The sequence below is a fragment of the Oncorhynchus gorbuscha genome, linkage group LG20 (genome assembly GCF_021184085.1).
Source record: "Oncorhynchus gorbuscha isolate QuinsamMale2020 ecotype Even-year linkage group LG20, OgorEven_v1.0, whole genome shotgun sequence".
NCBI classification, from domain to species: Eukaryota; Metazoa; Chordata; class Actinopteri; order Salmoniformes; family Salmonidae; genus Oncorhynchus; species Oncorhynchus gorbuscha.
Genome location: NC_060192.1, coordinates 1,740,336 through 1,762,916, shown reverse-complemented (window position 1 = coordinate 1,762,916; position 22,581 = coordinate 1,740,336). Strand labels below are relative to the sequence as shown.

General features: G+C 48.4%; 1 protein-coding gene across 2 annotated transcripts in view; it reads left to right on the top strand.

Moving 5' to 3' along the window:
• Positions 1–22,581, top strand: part of LOC124007165 (neural proliferation differentiation and control protein 1-like) — a 52,846-nt gene that overhangs the window by 20,945 nt on the left and 9,320 nt on the right. Inside the window, exons 1-2 of one of the 2 annotated variants that reach the window (XM_046317521.1) lie at positions 5,647–5,821; positions 7,073–7,222. In XM_046317521.1, coding sequence (XP_046173477.1) covers positions 5,788–5,821; positions 7,073–7,222 — 184 coding nt within the window. In that variant the 5' untranslated portion in view covers positions 5,647–5,787. Of the gene's footprint in view, positions 1–5,646; positions 5,822–7,072; positions 7,223–22,581 lie in introns of those variants that run through there. The other variant, XM_046317520.1, reaches the window with a different exon arrangement.

Here is a 22,581-nt window from a genome sequence, read left to right as displayed (position 1 = left end):
CAGTGAATAATTCACAGCTGGGAAATATGCACTTGGATGTGTGTGTACACAGTATATCACAAAAGTGAGTGCACCCCTCACATTTTTGTAAATATTTGAGTTTATCTTTTCATGTGACAACACTGAAGAAATGACACTTTGCTACAATGTAAAGTAGTATAACAGTGCAAATTTGCTGTCCCCTCAAAACAACTCAACACACAGCAATTAATGTCTAAACCGCTGGCAACAAAAGTGAGTACACCCCTAAGTGAAAATGTCCAAATTGGGCCCAATTAGCTATTTTCCCTCCCCGGTGTCATGTGACTCGTTAGTGTTACAAAGTCTCAGGTGTGAATGGGGAGCAGGTGTGTTAAATTTGGTGTCATCGCTCTCACACTCCCTCATACTGACTGGTCACTGGAAGTTCAACATGGCACCTCATGGCAAAGAACTGAGGATCTGAAAAAAATGATTGTTGCTCTACATAAAGATGGCCTGGGCTATAAGAAGATTGCCAAGACCCTGAAACTGAGCTGCAGCACGGTGGCCAAGACCATACAGCGGTTTAACTGGACAGGTTCCACTCAGAACAGGCCTCGCCATGGTCGACCAAAGAAGTTGAGTGCACGTGCTCAGCGTCATATCCAGAGGTTGTCTTTGGGAAATAGACGTATGAGTGCTGCCAGCATTGCTGCAGAGGTTGAAGGGGTGGGAGGTCAGCCTGTCCGTGCTCAGACCATACGCCGTACACTGCATCAAATTGGTCTGCATGGCTGTCGTCCCTGAAGGAAGCCTCTTCTAAAGATGATGCACAAGGAAGCCCGCAAACAGTTTGCTGAAGACAAGCAGACTAAGGACATGGATTACTGGAACCATGTCCTGTGGTCTGATGAGACCAAGATAAACTTTGGTTCACATGGTGTCAAGCGTGTGTGGCGGCAACCAGGTGAGGAGTACAAAGACAAGTGGTGGTGGGAGTGTCATTGTCTGGGGCTGCATGAGTGCTGCCAGCACTGGGGAGCTACAGTTCATTGAGGGAACCATGTACTGCCAACATGTACTGTGACATACTGAAGCAGAGCATGATCCCCCTCCCTTCGGAGACTGGGCCGCAGGGCAACATGATAACGACCCCAAACACACCTCCAAGACGACCACTGCCTTGCTAAAGAAGCTGAGGATAAAGGTGATGGACTGGCCAAGCACGTCTCCAGACCTAAACCCTATTGAGCATCTGTGGGGCATCCTCAAATGGAAGGTGGAGGAGTGCAAGGTCTCTAACATCCACCAGCTCCGTGATGTCGTCATGGAGGAGTGGAAGAGGACTCCAGTGGCAACCTGTGAAGCTCTGGTGAACTCCATGCCCAAGAGGGTTAAGGCAGTGCTGGAAAATGGTGGTGGCCACACAAAATATTGACACTTTGGGCCCAATTTGGACATTTTCACTTAGGGGTGTACTCACTTTTGTTGCCAGCGGTTTAAACATTAATGGCTGTGTGTTGAGTTGTTTTGAGGGGACAGCAAATTTACACTGTTATACAAGCTGTACACTCACTACTTTACATTGTAGCAAAGTGTCATTTCTTCAGTGTTGTCACATGAAAAGATATACTCAAATATTTACAAAAATGTGAGGGGTGCACTCACTTTTGTGATATACTGTATATGTGTTAAGTGTAAAGGTCACAGTCCCTGGGGCTGCAATTGTCTGTGCAACATTAACTTCTCACATTATGGGAAAACAGCCTGCACTGCTGCATGTGAACTATGTTATACCTCATAATGTACAGAGATAGAACAGATATTATTTTATACCTCATAACGTACAGAGATAGAACAGGTATTATGTTATACCTCATAATGTACAGAGATAGAACAGGTATTATGTTATACCTCATAATGTACAGAGATAGAACAGATATTATGTTATATCTCATAATGTACAGAGATAGAACAGATATGTTATACCTCATAACGTACAGAGATAGAACAGATATTATGTTATACCTCATAACGTACAGAGATAGAACATATATGTTATACCTCATAACGTACAGAGATAGAACAGATATGTTATACCTCATAACGTACAGAGATAGAACAGATATTATGCTATACCTCATAATGTACAGAGATAGAACAGATATTATGTTATACCTCATAACGTACAGAGATAGAACAGATATTATGTTATACCTCATAATGTACAGAGATAGAACAGATATTATGATTCCAACCATGCATTTAGATATAGTGAGCTCCAAAGTATTGGGACATTGAATAATTATTGTTGTCGTTGTTTTGGTTCTGTAATCCATCACGTTGGATTTGAAATAATACAACGACTATGAGGTTAAAGTGCAGGACTGCCAGCTTTAATTTCAGGGTATTTTCATCCATATCGGCTGAACCGTTTAGAAATTACAGCACTTTATATACATAGTCAACCTTATTTTAGGGGACCAAATGCATTAGGACAAATTAATTTACATGTGTATTAAAGTAGTGAAAAGTAAAGTATTTGGTCCCATATTCACTTATGTTGTACATAATAATGTGTTTTTAAACACTTCTACATTATGGATGCTACCATGATTGTGGATCAATTCCTGAATGAATCGTGAATAACGATGAGTGAGAAAGTTACAGACGCACAAATGCCCTCAAATTGAAGCTGTTAGTCTGCGCTTTAATGCCATAGTCATTGTATCATTTCCAATCCAAAGTTCTTCAGAGACAGAACAAACCAAAGAATGGCAGTGTCCCAATACTTTTGAAACTCACTGTATATTTACAGTGAATTAATCTGTCTGTAAACAATTGTTGGAAAAATGTGACATGCACAAAGCAGATGTCCTAACCGACTTGCCAAAACTATAGTTTGTCAATTAACAAGAAATTTGTGGAGTGGTTGAAAAACTAGTTTTAATGACTCCAACCTAAGGGTATGTAAAACTTCCGACTTCAACTGTATTTGGTACCATATCTATTCTAAGTGAAACTATGATTTTCTAACCATAATGACCTAAACCAAGCCAGACAGAAAGATGCGATACGGAGCGGTAGAGGGAAATGGGTGTGTCATTTGATTAAGGAAATCGTTTCTTGTCTGAAGACGCACTGCATTGTTGTTCCGTGATCTGGGGTCCTATTGTGTGACACCCTTATCTGGGTCGTCTTGGCTCTTTGCTCTTCCTTGATCTAGAGATTTGTTCGATCAAATAGCCTGAGAATACTAATTATCTGGCACAATTTGATGAAAGGACCCATGGGTGGAGAGAGGTGGACAAACATAATTAAATGGAGGGAAGGAGGGATTAGAGACTTCAAAGGGCAGGATATGTGGCTTCCTGAAGTGTATTGACTTATGAGGATCAACATTTAGGTGGCGTCAATGTGACTCCATTGGGCAGGACAACTGGGGGAGCTGTAGCCAGAAGCCACATCACAATGTGACAGACTGGCTGACTCCATTGGGCAGGACAACTGGGGGAGCTGTAGCCAGAAGCCACATCACAATGTGACAGACTGGCTGACTCCATTGGGCAGGACAACTGGGGGAGCTGTAGCCAGAAGCCACATCACAATGTGACAGACTGGCTGACTCCATTGGGCAGGACAACTGGGGGAGTTGTAGCCAGAAGCCACATCACAATGTGACAGACTGGCTGACTCCATTGGACAACTGGGGGAGCTGTAGCCAGAAGCCACATCAGGCTGACTCCATTGGACAGGACAACTGGGGGAGCTGTAGCCAGAAGCCACATCACATGTGGCAGCAGTGAGCAGTGCTTGAGGCCATCTTGTCCTGGATAACATAAGCACGGTCACCTTCAGGACAGGACACTGAGAAGGGCTGGCTGGCTGGCAGGCAGGCTGGAGATGGGTGGCGCGTTGGGGCACTCCTTGAGAGAAGAAGGCCAATTATTTCATACACACATACTCTTAATAATCAGATTGACATAAACACATACTCAGACTCTCACACGCACACACTAACACGCAACATCACATACAAACTCAGACTCTCTCACACGCACACACTAACACACAACCTCACATACAAACTCAGACTAATATGATCACATGAGCAGATATAGAAATTATATTTATCTTTCTCTCTCTCTCTCTCTCTCTCTGTCCCTCGAGGGCAATTGCACACACTCAAATTCTATCATACAGAGACATCTCACATACACACCACCTAGACATGATCGTCTACAGTAGGGAGTTTGGTAGATGGGATGTGGAAGGATCAGAGGAGAGGAACATTAGGGAGAGTTGCATGCAAAAATACCACAGATTAGAGAGGGAGGGAGGAGGAGGATATGAATTTAATCCAGGATGGAGGGATGGAGGAGGCACGTGTGCATCCAAAGGCTGTTGTGATACTGAGTCATTTGGCAGGATCAGTGAGAACAGGGGAGACAACATTTCATTATGAAAACAATAAAGAATACATTTCAGAGACATTTTGACTTTTGAGACAAGATGCCTATAAGAGGGTGAGGAGATGTGTGTGATTGACAATAGACAATCTGTGTGTGTGGTCCTTTGGAAATGTGTGTGATTGAAAATCGACAATCTGTGTGTGTGGTCCTTTGGAAATGTGTGTGATTGACAATAGACAATCTGTGTGTGTGGTCCTTTGGAAATGTGTGTGATTGACAATAGACAATCTGTGTGTGTGGTCCTTTGGAAATGTGTGTGATTGACAATCGACAATCTGTGTGTGTGGTCCTTTGGAAATGTGTGATACCATAATTGATCAGCTTTGCTTGTCTTGAGTACCTCGCCCTATGTTTTGAATGGGTCTTGTGACACAGGCAGGTGCACACACGCCAACAGGCACACACAAGCATGATCACACATCCAACCTTTCAGACGACACTCAGACACACATCCCCTAGAGGGAGAGAGAGGAAATGCATGTACAGTAGGAAAGTTACCAGTGCGTAGCAGAGCGATAGAGAGAGGAACAGTCTCTGGTCACACCTGTTTGCAGTCTAACCCAGCTCCACCACTATGCAGGAACAAGTTCTTTCACTTGTCTGAATTCACTTCCTTGTCATTTTTAGCCTTGTCTCCCTTGTCACGCGTTAAGTGCCTGTAACTATGTCTGTCTTATACGGAACATGATCCCAGAAATGTTCCATACGCACAAAAAGCTTATTTCTCCTAAATGTTGTGCACATTTCTATTTACATCCCTGTTTGTGAGCATTTCTCCATTACCAAGATAATCCATCCACCATGTAGTTTTGCAACCAGCTTCTGGTTGCCATGGAGGTCGTTATGGCGACATGCTGTAGCTCTGCAGCAGCCTAGGGGGCATGAGTTTCTATGAATATCCTCCTCCTGTACTATGCCCTCCGACCTGCCCATGGTTACTGTCCCACTCTGTACAACTCTGCCTCTTTAACCCTGATAGGCGTGTGGTTAATCATTATTATTGTCATTATCCCTCCGGGAAAGAGCCTAGTGTGCCTCTGCAACAAGAAAACACCTGGTGACCCACTGTGTGTGTGTGTGTGTGTGTGTGTGTGTGTGTGTGTGTGTGTGTGTGTGTGTGTGTGTGTGTGTGTGTGTGTGTGTGTGTGTGTGTGTGTGTGTGTGTGTGTGTGTGTGTGTGTGTGTGTGTGTGTGTGTGTGTGTGTGTCACAGATTGGAGACTCACTCAGGCTGTCATTGAACCTGTCATACTGTATAATTCTCACGTCAGCAGTACTTCACAATCTCTGAAGTTGTGTATTCCTCCGTTGATTTTCATAGATGACACTTCTGGTTTTGAAGGACTGCTTTTTCTATGTGCAGAGGCAATGGAAACAACAGCACGCTCAGTAAGTAGTGTTTTGCTATTAGAAATCCCTGTAAATTGTATACTAAACAAAAAATATAAATGCAACAAGTTACAGTTTATATAAGGAAATTAATTAATTAATCAGGCCCTAATCTATGGATTTCACATGACTGGGAATACAGATATGCATCTGTTGGTCACAGATACCTTTTTTTTAAAGCAGGTGTGTGGATCAGAAAACCAGTCAGTATCTGGTGTGACCACCATTTTGCCTCATGCAGCGCGGCACATCTCATTCCCGTAGTTGATCAGGCTGTTGAATGTGGAATGTTGTCCCACTCCTCTTCAATGGCTGTGCGAAGCTGCTGGATATTGGCGGGAACTGAAACACTCTTTGTTACATGTTTTACACGTCGATCCAGAGCATCCCAAACATGCTCAATGTGTGACATGTCTGGTGAGTGCGCAGGCCATGTAAGAACTGAGGCATTTTCAGCTTCAGGAAACATGGTTTCTATGTGTTTGATGCCATTCCATTTGCTCCGCTCCGGCCATTATTATAAGCCGCCCTCCCCTCAGCAGCCTCCTGTGACGGTGACATCATCAAACCGCTCGCCGCCATACACGTGGTCTGGGTTCTCAGGCTGGTTGGACGTACTGCCAAATTCTCTAAAAGGACGTTGGAGGTGGCTTATGGTAAAGAAATGAACATTCAATTATCTGGCAACAGCTCTGGTGGACATTCCTGCAGTCAGCATGCCAATCGCTCAAAACTTGAGACAGCTGTGGGATTGTGTTGTGTGACAAAACCTTTAGGGTGGCCTTTCAATGTTCCCAGCACAAGGTGCACCTGTGTAATGATCATGCTGTTTAATCGGCTTCTTGTTATGCCACACCTGTCCGGAGGATGGATTATCCAGACAAAGGAGAAATGCTCACGAACAGGTATGTAAACAAATTTGTGCACGAAACTTGAGAGAAGGTTTTTTTGGGATCTTTTGTTTCTGCTCAGGAAACAGGGGAGGAACACCTGACATGTTGTTCTGTATTTCTTTTGTTCCGTGTACATAGTAAAATGAAGTCTGCCACTGACTGGTGTGTCTTTAATTCAGTAGGTTGTCATGACTACGTGTCGTCTTGTCATCTCCGAGCAGCTTCTTTTGTCATGGCACCTGGGGGGATGATGCCTCCGTACGAATCATGAAAACCAGGATGCTGTCAGAGGAGGTGAGCAATAGACGTGTGGCGTCTAAACTCTTTTTATGCCTTCTCTCTCTCTCTTTCTATTTAGCTACGGGTAAGTGCCCGGACCACATAGACTGTGCCCGCGAGGGGCGGCACTTCTGCAAACCGGGCACATCCTACTGCGGCCCGTGTCTCAATCCATTGGACGAGAACGAGGAAGGATTGTGCGTGGCAAGGACGAGCCGCCGTCACCATGGTATGTAGGTCTGACACGGTACACACAGACGGCCCCGCAATCTCCATTATAATCATGAGGATGTGGTTCATTTATGACAGCGGTTATTGAATGTATTTGATGAAGCTGCTTCAGTAGATAGCGATTGAAGTTTCTAAAGGAGAGTTCTGCACAGCGTATTTATCTATGTGCAGTGAACATCTAATTTATTTATATAGCCCTTCGTACATCAGCTGATATCTCAAAGTGCTGTACAGAAACCCAGCCTAAAACCCCAGACAGCAAGCAATGCAGGTGTAGAAGCACGGTGGCTAGGAAAAACTCCCTAGAAAGGCCAAAACCTAGGAATAAACCTAGAGAGGAACCAGGCTATGTGGGGTGGCCAGTCCTCTTCTGGCTGTGCCGGGTGGAGATTATAACAGAACATGGCCAAGATGTTCAAATGTTCATAAATGACCAGCATGGTCAAATAATAATAAGGCAGAACAGTTGAAACTGGAGCAGCAGCACGGCCAGGTGGACTGGGGACAGCAAGGAGTCATCATGTCAGGTAGTCCTGCATGGTCCTAGGGCTCAGGTCCTCCGAGAGAGAGAGAGAGAAAGAGAGAATTAGAGAAAGCACACTTAAATTCACACAGGACACCGAATAGGACAGGAGAAGTACTCCAGATATAACAAACTGACCCTAGCCCCCGGCGCAAACTACTGCAGCATAAATACTGGAGGCTGAGACAGGAGGGGTCAGGAGACACTGTGGCCCCATCCGATGATACCCCCGGACAGGGCCAAACGGGAAGGATATAACCCCACCCACTTTGCCAAAGCACAGCCCCCACACCACTAGAGGGATATCTTCAACCACCAACTTACCATCCTGAGATAAGGCCGAGTATAGCCCACACGGCACAACCCAAGGGGGGGCGCCAACCCAGACAGGAAGATCACATCAGTGACTCAACCTACTCAAGTGACGCACCACTACTAGGGACGGTATGAAAGAGCCCCAGTAAGCCAGTGACTCAGCCCCTGTAATAGGGTTAGAGGCAGAGAATCCCAGTGGAAAGAGGGGAACCGGCCAGGCAGAGACAGCAAGTGCGGTTCGTTGCTCTAGAGCCTTTCCGTTCACCTTCCCACTCCTGGGCCAGACTACACTCAATCATATGACCCACTGAAGAGATGAGTCTTCAGTAAAGACTTAAAGGTTGAGACCGAGTTTGCGTCTCTGACATGTATAGGCAGACCATTCCATAAAAATGGAGCTCTATAGAAAGCCCTGCCTCCAGGTGTTTGCTTAGAAATTCTAGGGACAATTAGGAGGCCTGTGTCTTGTGACCGTAGCGTACGTGTAGGTATGTACAGCAGGACTAAATCAGAGAGATGGGTAAGAGCAAGCCCATGTAGTGCTTTGTAGGTTAGCAGCAAAACCTTGAAATCAGCCCTTGCCTTGACAGGAAGCCAGTGTAGGGAGGCTAGCACTGGAGTAATATGATAAAATTTTCTAGCAACCGTATTTAGCACTAACTGAAGTTTATTTAGTGCTTTATCCGGGTAGCTGGAAAGTAGAGCATTGCAGTAGTCTAACCTAGAAGTGACAAAAGCATGGATTAATTTTCTGCATCATTTCTGGACAAAGTTTTTGATTTTTGCAATGTTACGTAGATGGAGAAAAGCTGTCCTTGAAATGGTCTTGATATGTTCTTCAAAAGAGAGATCGGGTCCAGAGTAACGCCGAGGTCCTTCACAGTTTTATTTGAGATGACTGTACAACCATTAAGATTAATTGTCAGATTCAACAGAAGATCTCTTTGTTTCTTGGGACCTAGAACAAGCATCTCTGTTTTGTCCGAGTTTAAAAGTAGAAAGTTTTTAGCCATCCACTTCCTTATGTCTGATGAAATGTACAGCTGTGTGTCATCCTAATAGCAGTGAAAGTTAACATTATGTTTTCGAATGACAACCCCAAGAGGTAAAATATATAGTGAAAACAATAGTGGTCCTAAAACGGAACCTTGAGGAACACCGAAATTTACAGTTGATCAATACTCGTCCCTGCCCTGGTTGTGTCCGCATCCCAAATTGCACTCTTTTCCCTACGTAGTGCACTACGTTTGACCACAGCCCTCTGTAGTGCACTATGTAATACCTATTTTTTACCTACAAAATTGGTTAAGGGCCTGTAAGTAAGCATTTCACTGTAAGGTCTACACCTGTTGTATTCGGCGCACGTGTCATATAAACTTTGATTTGATGTAGGGAATAGGGTGCCATTTGGGGCACAAGCCTGTGTCAAGCGACAGATCTCTGAGCATCCAGACATGGGTTATGGGCTTTGGTCAAACAGAGTCAAACTAAGTGGTTAATGAGCTGATGCAGAGATGCTGCTGTTTAATCAGATGCCCTGTAGTGTGTATGTGTGTGTGTGTCACTTTGTTCGCGTTGCAGCCATGAGTAACTAACCCCGTGCTTTAAGAGTGGGCATAGTGATCCACACAGTGGCACAGACTGTGTGCACCACAGGCTGCAGAGAAAAAGACAGGAAACCCTCACTCCTCCTGTTTTTCCTCCTCCTTCCACCACGTTCACTCTCAATCTGCCTTCTCCCTCGCTCTCTGTCCCCCTCCTTGCTTACTGCGTTCTCTCAATCTGCCTCCTCCCTCGCTCTCTCTGTCCCCCTCCTTGCTTACTGCGTTCTCTCAATCTGCCTCCTCCCTCGCTCTCTCTGTCCCCCTCCTTGCTTCAATCTGCCTCCTCCCTCGCTCTCTCTGTCCCCCTCCTTGCTTACTGCGTTCTCTCAATCTGCCTCCTCCCTTGCTCTCTCAGTCCCCCTCCTTGCTTACTGCGTTCGCTCTCAATCTGCCTCCTCCCTCGCTCTCTCTCAGTCCCCCTCCTTGCTTACTGCGTTCGCTCTCAATCTTCGTCTCATTCGATGTCCCTCTTTCCTTTACTCTTTTGCCCTTCCCATCATCCCTCTCCCTCCTTCTCCCTTCCCATCATCCCTCTCCCTCCTTCTCCCTTCCCATCATCCCTCTCCCTCCTCTCCCTTCCCATCATCCCTCTCCCTCCTTCTCCCTTCCCATCATCCCTCTCCCTCCTTCTCCCTTCCCATCATCCCTCTCCCTCCTTCTCCCTTCCCATCATCCCTCTCCCTCTTTCTCCCTTCCCATCATCCCTCTCCCTCCTCTCCCTTCCATCATCCCTCTCCCTCTTTCTCCCTTCCCATCATCCCTCTCCCTCCTTCTCCCTATCGATCTCTCTCTTCCTCTCTCCCTCCTTCTCCCTATCGATCTCTCTCTCCCTCGATCTCTCTCTCTCTCTTCTGCATCGATCTGTCCTTATTTCTCCCTCTCTCTGTGTGCTATAGTCTAATCCTGTGTTACTCTAATCCCCCCCCCCCATCTGCTGTCCACACCCAGCTAACAATAAACATTCCCACAACTTTAGATAATGTTCCCTTAAGTCTCATTAGATCATTAACGTTTTTGCGGGAATGTTCCTGTGATGTGCAAGGAATGCTTCCAAGAGACCATTCCCTTAATGTCAAATAGAACGTACACAGAACATGGCTGGCATGTTCTCAGAACATAAGATATTCATGTTCTAGACACATTTTATGTGAACGTAGCAGGAACATTTCTGTGTGTCCGTTGTCAGGACGTTGTCAGGTCGTTGTCAGGACGTTGTCAGGACGTTGTCAGGACGTTGCCTGATGTTCCCCCATTTTGTTGCACATCACTGTTGGTGAACCACTTATCCATTCATAGCTCTTTGTCTGTTGGCCAGGTTAAGGACATGTAGTGAGTGTACTTTTATTAACAGAGATGAGATTGACCTCAAAGTGCGTACACCCTATTACACCTATCAAGTTGTTTCAGATCTATACAAGTGCCTAGGGACGAGGGGTGTGGGTTTATTCTGGACAGGGCCTAACTATACTGGTCCAATAAGCTCATCTAGAGATGTTCCTTATTAGTGGTTAGGGCGTACATCATTGGTGCTGGTGGCCTGGGTTCTAGACTCGATAGGGGAGTCCCCCTACTCTCACATTCTTAACAATATACAGTACCAGTCAAAGGTTTGGACACACCTACTCAATCCAGGGTTTTTTAATAGTGAAGACATCAAAACTATGAAATAACACACATGGAATCATGTAGTAACCAAAAAAGTGTTAAACAAATGTATATACATGTTCTATTTGAGATTCTTCAAGGTAGCCACCCTTTTGCCTTGATGACAGCTCTGTCCACTCTTGGTATTAGAGGAACATTGTGGGTAACATTACAAAAACGTTCTTTCTCCCTCATATTTTTAGCTGGGCAGACACATGACCACCGCCTGTAATCACCCAGTGTACTGCATGTCTGTCTCTCTCTCTCTCTCGCTCTCTTTCTCTGTCTCTGTCTGTCTGTCTCTCTGTCGGTCGGCAGGTTAGCCATCTGTCTGTCGGACGGCATGTTAGCCGTCTGTCTGTCTGTCGGTCGGCAGGTTAGCCATCTGTCTGTCTGTCGGTCAGCAGGTTAGCTGTCTGTCTGTCGGTCAGCAGGTTAGCTGTCTGTCTGTCGGTCGGCAGGTTAGGCGTCTGTCTGTCGGTCGGCAGGTTAGCCGTCTGTCTGTCTGTCGGTCGGCAGGTTAGCCGTCTCTGTCTGTCGGTCGGCAGGTTAGGCGTCTGTCTGTCTGTCGGTCGGCAGGTTAGCCGTCTGTCTGTCTGTCGGTCGGCAGGTTAGCCGTCTGTCTGTCTGTCGGTCGGCAGGTTAGCCGTCTCTGTCTGTCGGTCGGCAGGTTAGGCGTCTGTCTGTCTGTCGGTCGGCAGGTTAGCCGTCTGTCTGTCTGTCGGTCGGCAGGTTAGCCGTCTCTGTCTGTCGGTCGGCAGGTTAGCCGTCTGTCTGTCTGTCGGTCGGCAGGTTAGCCGTCTCTGTCTGTCGGTCGGCAGGTTAGCCGTCTCTGTCTGTCGCTCGGCAGGTTAGCCGTCTGTCTGTCGGTCGGCAGGTTAGCTGTCGGTCGGCAGGTTAGCCATCTGTCTGTCTGTCGGCAGGTTAGCCGTCTGTCTGTCTGTCGGTCGGCAGTTTAGCCTGTCTGTCTGTCTGTCGGTCGGCAGGTTAGCCGTCTGTCTGTCTGTCGGTCGGCAGGTTAACCGTCTGTCTGTCTGTCGGTCGGCAGGTTAGCCGTCTGTCTGTCTGTCGGTCGGCAGGTTAGCCGTCTGTCTGTCTGTCGGTCGGCAGGTTAGCCGTCTGTCTGTCTGTCTGTCGGTCGGCAGGTTAGCCGTCTGTCTGTCTGTCGGTCGGCAGGTTAGCCGTCTGTCTGTCTGTCGGTCGGCAGGTTAGCCATCTGTCTGTCTGTCGGTCGGCAGGTTAGGCGTCTGTCTGTCTGTCGGTCGGCAGGTTAGCCATCTGTCTGTCGGTCGGCAGGTTAGCCGTCTCTGTCTGTCGGTCGGCAGGTTAGCCGTCTGTCTGTCTGTCGGTCGGCAGGTTAGCCGTCTCTGTCTGTCGGTCGGCAGGTTAGCCGTCTCTGTCTGTCGCTCGGCAGGTTAGCCGTCTGTCTGTCGGTCGGCAGGTTAGCCGTCTGTCTGTCTGTCGGTCGGCAGGTTAGCCGTCTGTCTGTCTGTCGGTCGGCAGGTTAGCCATCTGTCTGTCTGTCGGTCGGCAGGTTAGCCGTCTGTCTGTCGGTCAGGTTAGCCGTCTGTCTGTCGGTCGGCAGGTTAGCCGTCTGTCTGTCTGTCGGTCGGCAGGTTAGCCGTCTGTCTGTCTGTCGGTCGGCAGGTTAGCCGTCTGTCTGTCTGTCGGTCGGCAGGTTAGCCGTCTGTCTGTCTGTCGGTCGGCAGGTTAGCCGTCTGTCTGTCGGTCGGCAGGTTAGCCGTCTGTCTGTCGGTCGGCAGGTTAGCCGTCTGTCTGTCTGTCAGCAGGTTAGCCGTCTGTCTGTCTGTCGGTCGGCAGGTTAGCCATCTGTCTGTCTGTCGGTCGGCAGGTTAGCCGTCTCTGTCTGTCGGTCGGCAGGTTAGCCGTCTGTCTGTCTGTCGGTCGGCAGGTTAGCCATCTGTCTGTCTGTCGGTCGGCAGGTTAGCCATCTGTCTGTCTGTCTGTCGGTCGGCAGGTTAGCCGTCTGTCTGTCGGTCGGCAGGTTAGCCGTCTGTCTGTCTGTCGGTCGGCAGGTTAGCCGTCTGTCTGTCTGTCGGTCGGCAGGTTAGCCGTCTGTCGGTCGGCAGGTTAGCTGTCTGTCGGTCGGCAGGTTAGCTGTCTGTCGGTCGGCAGGTTAGCCGTCTGTCTGTCTGTCGGTCGGCAGGTTAGCCGTCTGTCTGTCTGTCGGTCGGCAAGTTAGCTGTCTGTCGGTCGGTAGGTTAGCCATCTGTCTGTCTGTCTGTCTGTCGATCGGCAGGTTAGCCGTCTCTGTCTGTCGGTCGGCAGGTAAGCCATCTGTCTGTCTGTCTGTCTGTCTGTCGGCAGGTTAGCCGTCTGTCTGTCTGTCGGTCGGCAGGTTAGCCGTCTGTCTGTCTGTCGGTCGGCAGGTTAGCCGTCTGTCTGTCTGTCGGTCGGCAGGTTAGCCGTCTGTCTGTCGGTCGGCAGGTTAGCCGTCTGTCTGTCGGTCGGCAGGTTAGCCGTCTGTCTGTCTGTCAGCAGGTTAGCCGTCTGTCTGTCTGTCGGTCGGCAGGTTAGCCATCTGTCTGTCTGTCGGTCGGCAGGTTAGCCGTCTCTGTCTGTCGGTCGGCAGGTTAGCCGTCTGTCTGTCTGTCGGTCGGCAGGTTAGCCATCTGTCTGTCTGTCGGTCGGCAGGTTAGCCGTCTGTCTGTCTGTCGGTCGGCAGGTTAGCCGTCTCTGTCTGTCGGTCGGCAGGTTAGGCGTCTGTCTGTCTGTCGGTCGGCAGGTTAGCCGTCTGTCTGTCTGTCGGTCGGCAGGTTAGCCGTCTCTGTCTGTCGGTCGGCAGGTTAGCCGTCTGTCTGTCTGTCGGTCGGCAGGTTAGCCGTCTCTGTCTGTCGGTCGGCAGGTTAGCCGTCTCTGTCTGTCGCTCGGCAGGTTAGCCGTCTGTCTGTCGGTCGGCAGGTTAGCTGTCGGTCGGCAGGTTAGCCATCTGTCTGTCTGTCGGCAGGTTAGCCGTCTGTCTGTCTGTCGGTCGGCAGTTTAGCCTGTCTGTCTGTCTGTCGGTCGGCAGGTTAGCCGTCTGTCTGTCTGTCGGTCGGCAGGTTAACCGTCTGTCTGTCTGTCGGTCGGCAGGTTAGCCGTCTGTCTGTCTGTCGGTCGGCAGGTTAGCCTCTGTCTGTCTGTCGGTCGGCAGGTTAGCCGTCTGTCTGTCTGTCTGTCGGTCGGCAGGTTAGCCGTCTGTCTGTCTGTCGGTCGGCAGGTTAGCCGTCTGTCTGTCTGTCGGTCGGCAGGTTAGCCATCTGTCTGTCTGTCGGTCGGCAGGTTAGGCGTCTGTCTGTCTGTCGGTCGGCAGGTTAGCCATCTGTCTGTCGGTCGGCAGGTTAGCCGTCTCTGTCTGTCGGTCGGCAGGTTAGCCGTCTGTCTGTCTGTCGGTCGGCAGGTTGCCGTCTCTGTCTGTCGGTCGGCAGGTTAGCCGTCTCTGTCTGTGTCAGGTTGTCTGTCTGTCGGTCGGCAGGTTAGCCGTCTGTCTGTCTGTCGGTCGGCAGGTTAGCCGTCTGTCTGTCTGTCGGTCGGCAGGTTAGCCATCTGTCTGTCTGTCGGTCGGCAGGTTAGCCGTCTGTCTGTCGGTCGGCAGGTTAGCCGTCTGTCTGTCGGTCGGCAGGTTAGCCGTCTGTCTGTCTGTCGGTCGGCAGGTTAGCCGTCTGTCTGTCTGTCGGTCGGCAGGTTAGCCGTCTGTCTGTCTGTCGGTCGGCAGGTTAGCCGTCTGTCTGTCTGTCGGTAGCAGGTTCTGGTCGGCAGGTTCTGTCTGTCGGTCGGCAGGTTAGCCGTCTGTCTGTCGGTCGGCAGGTTAGCCGTCTGTCTGTCTGTCAGCAGGTTAGCCGTCTGTCTGTCTGTCGGTCGGCAGGTTAGCCATCTGTCTGTCTGTCGGTCGGCAGGTTAGCCGTCTCTGTCTGTCGGTCGGCAGGTTAGCCGTCTGTCTGTCTGTCGGTCGGCAGGTTAGCCATCTGTCTGTCTGTCGGTCGGCAGGTTAGCCATCTGTCTGTCTGTCTGTCGGTCGGCAGGTTAGCCGTCTGTCTGTCGGTCGGCAGGTTAGCCGTCTGTCTGTCTGTCGGTCGGCAGGTTAGCCGTCTGTCTGTCTGTCGGTCGGCAGGTTAGCCGTCTGTCTGTCTGTCTGGTCGGCAGGTTAGCCGTCTGTCGGTCGGCAGGTTAGTCTGTCTGTCGGCAGCAGGTTAGCTGTCTGTCGGTCGGCAGGTTAGGTCTGTCTGTCTGTCGGTCGGCAGGTTAGCCATCTGTCTGTCTGTCGGTCGGCGGCAGGTTAGCCATCCTGTCTGTCTGTCAAAGTCAAGCCATCTGTCTGTCTGTCTGTCTGTCTGTCGGCAGGTTAGTCGGTCGGCAGGTTAGCCATCTGTCTGTCGGTGGCAGGTTAGGCCATCTGTCTGTCTGTCTGTCTGTCGGTCGATCGCAGGTTAGCCGTCTCTGTCTGTCGGTCTGTCGGCAGGTTAGCCATCTAGCCATCTGTCGGTGGTCGGCAGGTTAGGTTAGCCGTCTCTGTCTGTCTGTCTGTCGGCAGGTTAGCCGTCTCTGTCTGTCGGTCGGCAGGTAAGCCATCTGTCTGTCTGTCTGTCTGTCTGTAGGCAGGTTAGCCATCTAGCCATCTGTCGGTCGGCAGGTTAGCCATCTGTCTGTCGGTCGGCAGGTTAGCCATCTAGCCTGTCTGTCGGTCGGCAGGTTAACCGTCTGTCTGTCGGTCGGCAGGTTAGCCATCTAGCCATCTGTCTGTCTGTCGGTCGGCAGGTTAACCGTCTGTCTGTCGGTCGGCAGGTTAGCCATCTAACCATCCAGGTTAGCCATCTAGCCATCTGTCTGTCCAGGCAGGTTAGCCATCTAACCATCTTTCGGTGGGCCATCTAACCATCTGTCTGTCTGTCGGTCGGCAGGTTAACCGTCTGTCTGTCGGTCGGCAGGTTAGCCATCTAACCATCTTTCGGTCGGTCGGTCGGCAGGTTGGCCATCGTGTTGTGCTGTAGTATGGTGTGTTGTGCTGTAGTATGGTGTGTTGTGACCACCGAGCCTCTTACATGAGCCTGAGAGGGTGAGGGTCGGCAAGGACAGACTGGCCCAGTAGGTGTAGGCAACCTGCCTCAGTCACAGCGCCCATGTACAGGATTAGGTGTACTTCAATGGAGATTTACTCCAAATCCGAGAGATCAGAAATCAGTTCAAATCGCCATTCAAAGCCTTCGCTTTTATGCTCCTTCTAGGTGCTAAACATATTTGTGCTGATTGTTTTGGCCTATTCTTGTCTTCCATAGTCCATATCTATTGAGGCAGGCTATTGTGGTTCTTCCAGTACAGCCATGCGTGGTGCACACCGAGAGAGAAACCCACCCAGACACAGTGGGACCAGAGAGGGGCTTATGTGGGACCTAGAGGAATGGAAACGGGTACATTATTCAATGTGGCAGCCCGGATGTCTTAGACTATGCATGAGAGAACAGCAGGGTGAGAACAGGAAGCAGAGGCACTCCACAGCAGCATGTAATACAGACACATTTACACAAACGCACAAACGCACACATCAAGCATACTTCATATTTTTGTTTCTTTTTCACTGATACACAGACACACTGATACACAGACACACTGATACACAGACACACTGATACACAGACACACTGATACACAGACACACTGATACACAGACACACTGATACACAGACACACTGATACACAGACACACTGATACACAGACACACTGATACACAGACACACAGACACACAGACACACAGACACACTGATACACAGACACACTGATACACAGACACACAGACACACTGATACACTGATACACAGACACACTGACACACAGACACACTGACACACAGATACACAGACACACTGATACACAGACACACAGACACACTGATACACAGACACACAGACACACTGATACACAGACACACTGATACACAGACACACTGATACACAGACACACTGATACACAGACACACAGACACACAGACACACTGATACACAGACACACTGATACACAGACACACAGACACACTGATACACAGACACACAGACACACTGATACACAGACACACTGATACACAGACACACAGACACACTGATACACAGACACACTGATACACAGACACACTGATACACAGACACACTGATACACAGACACACTGATACACAGACACACTGATACACAGACACACAGATACACAGACACACAGACACACTGATACACAGACACACAGACACACTGATACACAGACACACTGATACACAGACACACTGATACACAGACACACTGATACACAGACACACTGATACACAGACACACTGATACACAGACACACAGACACACTGATACACAGACACACTGATACACAGACACACTGACACACAGATACACAGACACACTGACACACTGATACACAGACACACTGACACACTGATACACAGACACACTGATACACAGACACACTGACACACAGACACACTGACACACAGACACACTGACACACAGATACACAGACACACTGATACACTGATACACAGACACACTGATACACTGATACACAGACACACTGATACACAGATATGTGAGTGTAGGTGCCATGCTTTGTATGTTGGTCAAGTTGTCATGGGTAGGCACAATATGATGGCCTGAGGAGCAGAGGTGAGAGGGTAGGTACATTCCAGGCGCTAGGTGAGTATGGTGAGTGGAACAGTAGTTTATGCGTTTAGGACAAGCCTGTGTTTGACATCAAGGCGTACACTCCCATAGGTAAACACTCCCTGCCTTGGAGCCTGGGCTTTGTTTGGTAACAACGCTGTGAAACAGTCAGGGGAACTAGATATGTATACACACAGTATGTACTGATAGCAGAGCTGTACCCAGGGACTGTGTGTGTGTGTGTGTGTGTGTGTGTGTGTGTGTGTGTGTGTGTGTGTGTGTGTGTGTGTGTGTGTGTGTGCGTGTGTGTGTGTGTGCGTGCGTGCGTGCGTGCGTGCGTGCGTGACTATGTTTATTGACTGTGTCACTTCTTGTCCATGTAGGTGATTCTACCTTGGTCATTAACAGTAAAACTGTGGTCAGACTGACCCCTGACTCCTCCATAGTCAGACATAAGTCTGTGTTCTTAAATACAGGATATTCACAGTTTGGTGTTCGGGTTGGAGGGATGAATAATTCACTTGAAAAGTAGTTTTACACATATGTCAATGGTGCTGCGTAGCCACTGCAAGTGTGAACATGGAGAGAGAGATGTGTTGTTGAGGATGGAAGAGTAGGGATGATGACTAAGTGCCTCCGACCGGAATACACACCTGGGCCGTGTGTGTGTGTGTGTGGTCAAGAGGAAACCATGTGGTGTAGAGCATGTTCTTACCTAGTGCCTCCGACTGGAATACACACCTGGGCCGTGTGTGTGTGTGGTCAAGAGGAAGCCATGTGGTGTAGAGCATGTTCTTACCTAGTGCAGGATATTGGAGGGACTTTTGAAAATACTCACCGGTGCATTGTTCACTTTGCCACAAGAGGGCAGCAGTAGACCCTAAGAAAGACCCCTCCCCCCGAGAAATATAAGTCAGTGAGATCAACTGTAATATTGGAAGCCATGTAGTCATGCAGTAATGTAGTCATGCAGTAGTGTAGTCATGCAGTAATGTAGTCATGCAGTAATGTAGTCATGCAGTAATGTAGTCATGCAGTAATGTAGTCATGCAGTAGTGTAGTCATGCAGTAATGTAGTCATGCAGTAATGTAGTTGCAGTAATGTAGTCATGCAGTAATGTAGTCATGCAGTAATGTAGTCATGCAGTAATGTAGTCATGCAGTAGTGTAGTCATGCAGTAATGTAGTCATGCAGTAATGTAGTCATATAAGAGCGTCTGCTAAATGACTAAAATGTAGATACTTTCATTCAGTGTTCCTTTCCTTTCACTAACAAGAGCAGGGCAGCCCCCACTGGAAATACAAATGTCAGTATGTGTCTTCATGTTGTATTGGGAAATGATCGGTAGCTGATTGTGTTGTCCTGGTGTAGCCAGCGAGAGGAAGGGGAGATTACAAATGTGCTGTAAATGTCTTGTAAGAGAACCTCACTGATGGGTCACTGTTTACTTGTTTATTGTTTGTTTGCAGTAACTTACCGCCCCACTGGACACCTATTGGGGGGTTATGGGTAATTATCATGATATTGGGGGGTTGTGGGTAATTACCAAGCTGTTGACAAAAACCTGTGTTGACAAAAACCTGTGTAAGGATCTACTGACACACACGTCCATTTCCTCGTTCCTGCTGTCTCTATGTACCAGACACTCTCACTCAGACAAAAAATGTAGAAATACCCGCGCCATTTTCTGTGGTTCCAAATCCAATCAAATTTGATTTGTCACACACACGGTTAGCAGAGGTTAATGCGAGTGTAGCGAAATGCTTGTGCTTCTAGTTCCCGACAATGCAGTAATCTAACCTAAACAATTCCACAACAACTACCTTATACACACTGGTGTAAAGGGATAAAGAATATGCACATAAAAATATATGAGTGATGGTACAGAACGGCATAGGCAAGATGCAGTACAGCGGAGTCAATCACCACCTTCCGGAGACACCTGAAGCCCCACCTCTTTAAGGAATACCTAGGATAGGATAAGTATTCCCTCTCACCCCCCTTTAAGATTTAGATGCACTATTGTAAAGTGACTGTTCCACTGGATGTCATAAGGTGAATGCACCAATTTGTAAGTCGCTCTGGATAAGAGCGTCTGCTAAATGACTTAAATGTAAATGTAAATGCAGTAGGTGGTATAGAGTACAGTATACACATATGAGATGAGTAATGCAGGGTATGTAAACATTATATGAAGTGGCATTGTTTAAAGTCGCTAGGGATACATTTTTCCATCAATGTGTCACTAGCCACTTCATATAATGTTTTCATACCCTGCATTACACATCTCATATGTATATACCGTACTCTATACCACCTACTGCATCTTGCCAACTTGATGTAATACACACGGATTCTTCTTATGTCCCCTCTCAGTCCTGTACTCACACTATCTCAGTCCTGTACTCACACATCACACTATCTCAGTCCTGTACTCACATATCTCAATATCTCAGTCCTGTACTCACACTATCTCAGTCCTGTACTCACACATCACACTATCTCAGTCCTGTACTCACACATCACACTATCTCAGTCCTGTACTCACATATCACACTATCTCAGTCCTGTACTCACACATCACACTATCTCAGTCCTGTACTCACATATCACACTATCTCAGTCCTGTACTCACACATCACAATATCTCAGTCCTGTACTCACACATCACACTATCTCAGTCCTGTACTCACACATCACACTATCTCAGTCCTGTACTCACATATCACACTATCTCAGTCCTGTACTCACACATCACAATATCTCAGTCCTGTACTCACACTATCTCAGTCCTGTACTCACACATCACACTATCTCAGTCCTGTACTCACACATCACACTATCTCAGTCCTGTACTCACACATCACAATATCTCAGTCCTGTACTCACACATCACACTATCTCAGTCCTGTACTCACACATCACACTATCTCAGTCCTGTACTCACACATCACACTATCTCAGTCCTGTACTCACATATCACACTATCTCAGTCCTGTACTCACACATCTCAATATCTCAGTCCTGTACTCACACTATCTCAGTCCTGTACTCACATATCACACTATCTCAGTCCTGTACTCACATATCACACTATCTCAGTCCTGTACTCACACATCTCAATATCTCATGTTCTTTCTCATGTTGTCCTTTTTCGTCAGACTTTGCAGTTGGCTAACGAAGTAGGGTAGAAATAGTGCTCTTGCTGGCAAGTACACTGGCACACTTGGAGCACTCCACCCCCTGCAGAGTACAGATGGCGTGACCCGCCCCCACTGACACCTGCTGTGGAGCACACTAAATGTCCAGGGATAGAGGGGGGGGGGGGGGGTCAAAAAAGTAACAAAGCACGGAGTGAAAGTGCTGCCACGTCACATTACCACCGCCAGATGGCCGCCCTTCTGGAGAGGACAACACCGCCTTCATCATTAATGAGACAGAGCTTTCGCTGATACAAACCCGGTCAGACTGTACATTAAGCATGTTCACCACGGTGGCTCGGGCGGTGATATGGCTCATGCTGTTTCACTACAGCATTCCACTATTGAACCTCAATCATATTTAGCTCATCGTGGATACAGTGTGGAATTCCCTGGTCTTTTGGAGTAACCTACTGCGTTTTGACTGTTACACTGGTGTATATACTAGGGAACACTACGAGGGAAATGGTATTTTCCATAGCTTGGGCTGACTGCGAGGACTTGTGAAGAGCAGAATCAACAACCTCCGCATAATCAAAACAGTTGCTTTCTGAGAAGGTGTTAAAGTTCACAGTTAGCCCTTGTTATGTAAAAAAAGAAGCTGAAAAGGACCAGTGGCCGGGCCATGGCTCCAAGTGAGAGCAGGTCTGCCGGAGCCATGGCCCAGTCAGCCCCGGGTGCCGGCCTGCGTAGATGGAAACAGAAAAGTCTGAGCACTGGGGTAAATCCTGAATGGAAATGCTCCACAATGGAGTGGCTGAGATTAGCCATTTCTCATCACCATTAGCACTCGGCTGAGTGAGATTTAGGGCCGTGTGTGTGTGTGTGTGTGTGTGTGTGTGTGTGTGTGTGTGTGTGTGTGTGTGTGTGTGTGTGTGTGTGTGTGTGTGTGTGTGTGTGTGTGTGTGTGTGTGTGTGTGTGTGTGTGTGTGTGTGTGTGTGTGTGTGTGTGAGCGAGAGAGGGAGCAGGGCCGAGTCAGGGGGGGGGGTGATCGCACAAGCCCCCTGCCGGGCTCCATCCCCTGGCCACACACACACTACGTACCCTGGTAACCAGGGAGAGCTGTGGCCCAGTTCTGGAATGCGGCCTACTGTCTGGCCAACAGAGCTGTTGGAACAAGACCCAGGCTTTGTCTCCTTTTCACTGCATCCCAAACAAACACACACTGGCACACTCTCTGTCCATCATACACACACACACACACACACACACACACACACACACACACACACACACACACACACACACACACAACACACAAACACTCTCACTCTCCCGTGGTCTGCTTCATACACCTGCAGGCACACAACACCCCACAGGCTTATATCTTCAGACACACAGGATGCCCTGTTTCGTGTAAATAATGCTCTTTCACCACGCTGTTCTCATTTATATATTCTATATTTATAAATATAC